Genomic DNA, 3,509 nt, shown 5'->3' with positions numbered 1-3,509 from the left:
AAAAACCACATCAACACAAACCCTGTACATTTTAAAATTCTTTATTATTTTATGTACATTTTATATTTCTGTATGAATTTGTCTTTATTTTTCACATTTTCTTACCAAAACAACTATTCAACTAAAGTGAAATGTAAAAAAAATTGGTGAATTTAAAGGAATGCTTTAGGGGGAGATCCACCCAAAAGCAACAGTCTCTTCTATCGCACTGCAGCTTTACCAACAGTGCACAGAAAACCTAACGCTGCTGCTTCTGTCCAGAAAGCGTGTTCATATGTCTGAAATTTTACAACCAGCATATATACTGCACATAACAGATTAAATATACAGGATTAGAGCAGTGTCAGTCCACTGTAACACCTTCAGGCAGCTCCACCACTACCGGAGCGCAGTCGTCTAAATCTGCGTCAAAATCCCAGCAGAACTTCTTGGTCAGGTGTGTTTTGAACTTCTCTGCTTTTCTACGCAGAGTGCCGTCCATACCAGGTCCGGTGGCAAACTGGAAAAAGTCCTGCAACAAAGTTACATCAAACAATGTTGAGGTTTGAAACGTAAACATGGATGTTCTTTGTAGTAATGTTGGGATTCCCAACACATTGTACGAGTTTTAGGTGGAATAAAAACAATTTGTTGGACCCTCATTTTGATACTTGTAGATTGGTCTCTGTGTTGTAGTTGCTAAATATCATCCCAAAGCAAGAACTTTGCAAGTATTTTTTTTTGTTTTTATAAAAAATAAAAATAGTAACAAAACAATGGCAACCTATTGGTCTAAGAAAGCTATGTTGTCTTAGGGTTGTCTTATTCAACTGGCGGCCTGTGGGCCACTTGCAGCCCACGAGTGACTTCAGTCGGGCCCACCAATGAGTTCATTAAAAAATAAATTTGGGGGTTCTGGGTTTAGGATCGGTCATTTATGATTCAATGCAATAAAACAAACACGTTTAAAAGGTGATCATTGTAATACTTGGTTTATTTACATAACTTTAATTGCTGGATGTCTGGACCCTGAGCTGCTGGCTTTCAGAAACTGTGACCCCCCATGAGCAGTTCTGTTGAACAGCTGTCTTAGGGTGTGAAATTGAGTATTCCTGAGAGCGCTTGGAAATCAGAACAATCCCGATTTTTTTTTTCTTCACAAAATAAATTAAGCTTTAAAATATAAACATTATTGTTAATTTCATTTCCCACAGATTTATAGATTATAAGCAAAATGCTGCAGCGCTAGATGTGTGACGATTATTTGAATAGTCTTGTATAAATCTCTGAAAAATAACTTTCTGACTTGTGAAAAAGAATTCTTGAAATACCAAAAAATAGTAATTAAGGCTCTTTTTGACAGATAATTTTGGGATAAATATTACCGTATATGTCAATAATTTACTAACCTTACACTAAACTGGTGTCCCAGTCATTTAATTGCAGATAAAATAACTTCTATGCTGGATCAAATGTCATAATTAACATTTTCCAATAATATAATCAGCTACGACTGCGCTTTGACTTTTACATGAAACAATCAGCGTGTGTGCACGGCTATGAAGCATCAAATCTTTTTCTTCATTTGACTGTAATTTGAATGTTTCCCAAATATGTGTGCATTCACCTGCAGCGTGCTGGTGAGGAAGTTGTTCTGTGACACGATGTCAACAAAGAAGTCCGGGGGTACTTCTCCGAGCTGGTGGTAGAGCACAGTGATGAGCCCCAGGTAGAGCTCTTTTCGCTTCCTCATGGCCTCCTCTGAGCGGCACAAAAGAGCCAGGAGGCACTTCCAGTGCTCGAAGCCCTCGTACACGTTTCCAACCAAGAAACACACAAATGCAAACTGAAGCTCACCTGGGGTAGATTAAAAATATATTATTACTTTTTTCCCCAAAAACGGTAACTTTCTATTATGCACTGATGTGAGTAACACATACCAAGCAAGTCGAGAGGTTGCTTTTCATACTTTTTCTCCAGCACTGTCTCCAGGGCATAACTCAAGTCCATGCTGCACTTAGTGATCTCAGCCGGACTAGCTCCAGGAGGGTAGGTCTTCTTGGGAATCACTGAGAAGCGCAGCTCCGTCCCCTCCCTCTGCTTCATCTTAGGAAGCCTGTCCAGTCCTTCTCTCATGCTCTGACAGGCTGTGTCGTTCCTCGGCTGCTCTGCTCTGTCTTTGGTGTGTCTGAACTGCAGCTCAGGAATGACGTCACTGAAGGCACACACTCGACCTGAAAGAGGCTGCAAGTTGGTGGCGAGCTCCTCGTTGATGTGATCAGTGAGCGACACCCACTTCCTCATCACCTCGTAGGGATAAGGGCCCAGAAAGGGATCCAGCTCTTGCAAAGTCCCCCGGATCCGATTTACCTCCTCCTCATTCTTGGAGTCTGAGAAATCCAGATCTTCTTCTTTGCGATCCCACTTGGCTAGAAGGATCTCTCTGGGTTTGAGAGTGAGGAAAAGGCCTGTTTTGGGGCCAATTTCCCCCCCACAGCTTGGTGAATTTACAGAGCAGTAGTGGAGGAAGTGCAGGCCTGGGGGGATCATCTTAACACCACGAAAGCGAGGACCAACCAGCCAACTCTTGCAGTCAATTCCAAGCTCTGTGCCCTGAGGAACATCCAGCAGCACCAGGATAGCTCCCTCCTCAAACAGCCTCCGAGCAACTTCCGGATCCATGTTGACACTGTTGTTGTTGCTGCTGCTGGCCATCTTCTCCTCAAACGCTACTTTCTACCCCGGGAAATAAAGACTTCTCTCAGCTGTTCAGCGAAGTGTTCATGTTTAGATCATTCAGAAATATTTGTTCCAAATAATGGTAAAACCAGACCTGAACGACGCAGCTAAAGCTATTGTTGTTCTAAAAAATAAGCGCGTTTCCCGTCGGCAAAAACATACGGTATTAATAATAATACAGTTTAAATAAAGTAAAGCTAGCATTAAACGTACATTATTAACAAAAGCAGTAACGATATTGGTGATATTTAGGTTAGCTGACGTTTAAAATCGTCGGAGGTGACTCACTTGTTGGAACACCGCGTAGCAAAGTTTAAGCTCCGCACGGAAACTCAGCCGCGTTAAAAATGTTCCGACCTCAGCGTTACTTATTGTACTGCGCATGCGCGGGGCATGTCCGCCGCTAAAACGTTAAACCACAGTAGTAAAAAAAAATCAACAACATTTAAAATACAATTACAGTAACACACAACTAAAAATAAATAGATTGTTTCCTTGCACAACAAACAGAACACTATACAATACAAAATACAACCCATAATAAATATCCATTATGAATGTTAATTAATAATATAATAATAATAATCATTTTATTTAAAAAGCGCCTTTCATGACACCCAAGGACACTTTACAGTGAGAACAAAGATCAACAGGGATAAATTACATAAAGAATATAAAATACATAAAGAATATAAAATACATACAGAATATAAAATGCATAAAGAATATAAAATACATAAAGAATATAAAATACATAGAGCAAAGTTAAGGAAAAGCGAGTCTAAAGAGAT

General features: G+C 40.1%; 1 protein-coding gene across 1 annotated transcript; it reads right to left on the bottom strand.

The window, feature by feature from the left end:
* Positions 1-261: 261 nt before the first annotated feature.
* aar2 (AAR2 splicing factor) lies at positions 262-2,975 on the bottom strand. Its single transcript, XM_037684081.1, has 3 exons — positions 1,920-2,975; positions 1,607-1,836; positions 262-511 (listed from the first exon to the last, which is right to left on the bottom strand). Exons 1-3 carry the CDS (start codon positions 2,692-2,694, stop codon positions 344-346), a joined length of 1,173 nt encoding a protein of 390 aa, XP_037540009.1. The 5' UTR covers positions 2,695-2,975; the 3' UTR covers positions 262-343.
* Positions 2,976-3,509: the final 534 nt, after the last annotated feature.

Source organism: Nematolebias whitei, chromosome 11 (assembly GCF_014905685.2).
Source record: "Nematolebias whitei isolate Nwh7 chromosome 11, NemWhi1, whole genome shotgun sequence".
NCBI lineage: Eukaryota > Metazoa > Chordata > Actinopteri > Cyprinodontiformes > Rivulidae > Nematolebias > Nematolebias whitei.
Note: the sequence above shows the minus strand (reverse complement) of the source record. Positions and strands in the feature narration are given on the sequence as shown.

Coding starts and splice junctions, on each gene's coding strand:
- aar2 (XM_037684081.1), bottom strand. CDS start 2,694: ATGGCCAGCAGCAGCAACAACAACAGTGTCAACATGGATCCGGAAGTT. Junction 1,837..1,919: donor GCAACCTCTCGACTTGCTTG/GTATGTGTTACT, acceptor AATCTACCCCAG/GTGAGCTTCAGTTTGCATTT. Junction 512..1,606: donor TCCTCACCAGCACGCTGCAG/GTGAATGCACAC, acceptor ACTTTGTTGCAG/GACTTTTTCCAGTTTGCCAC.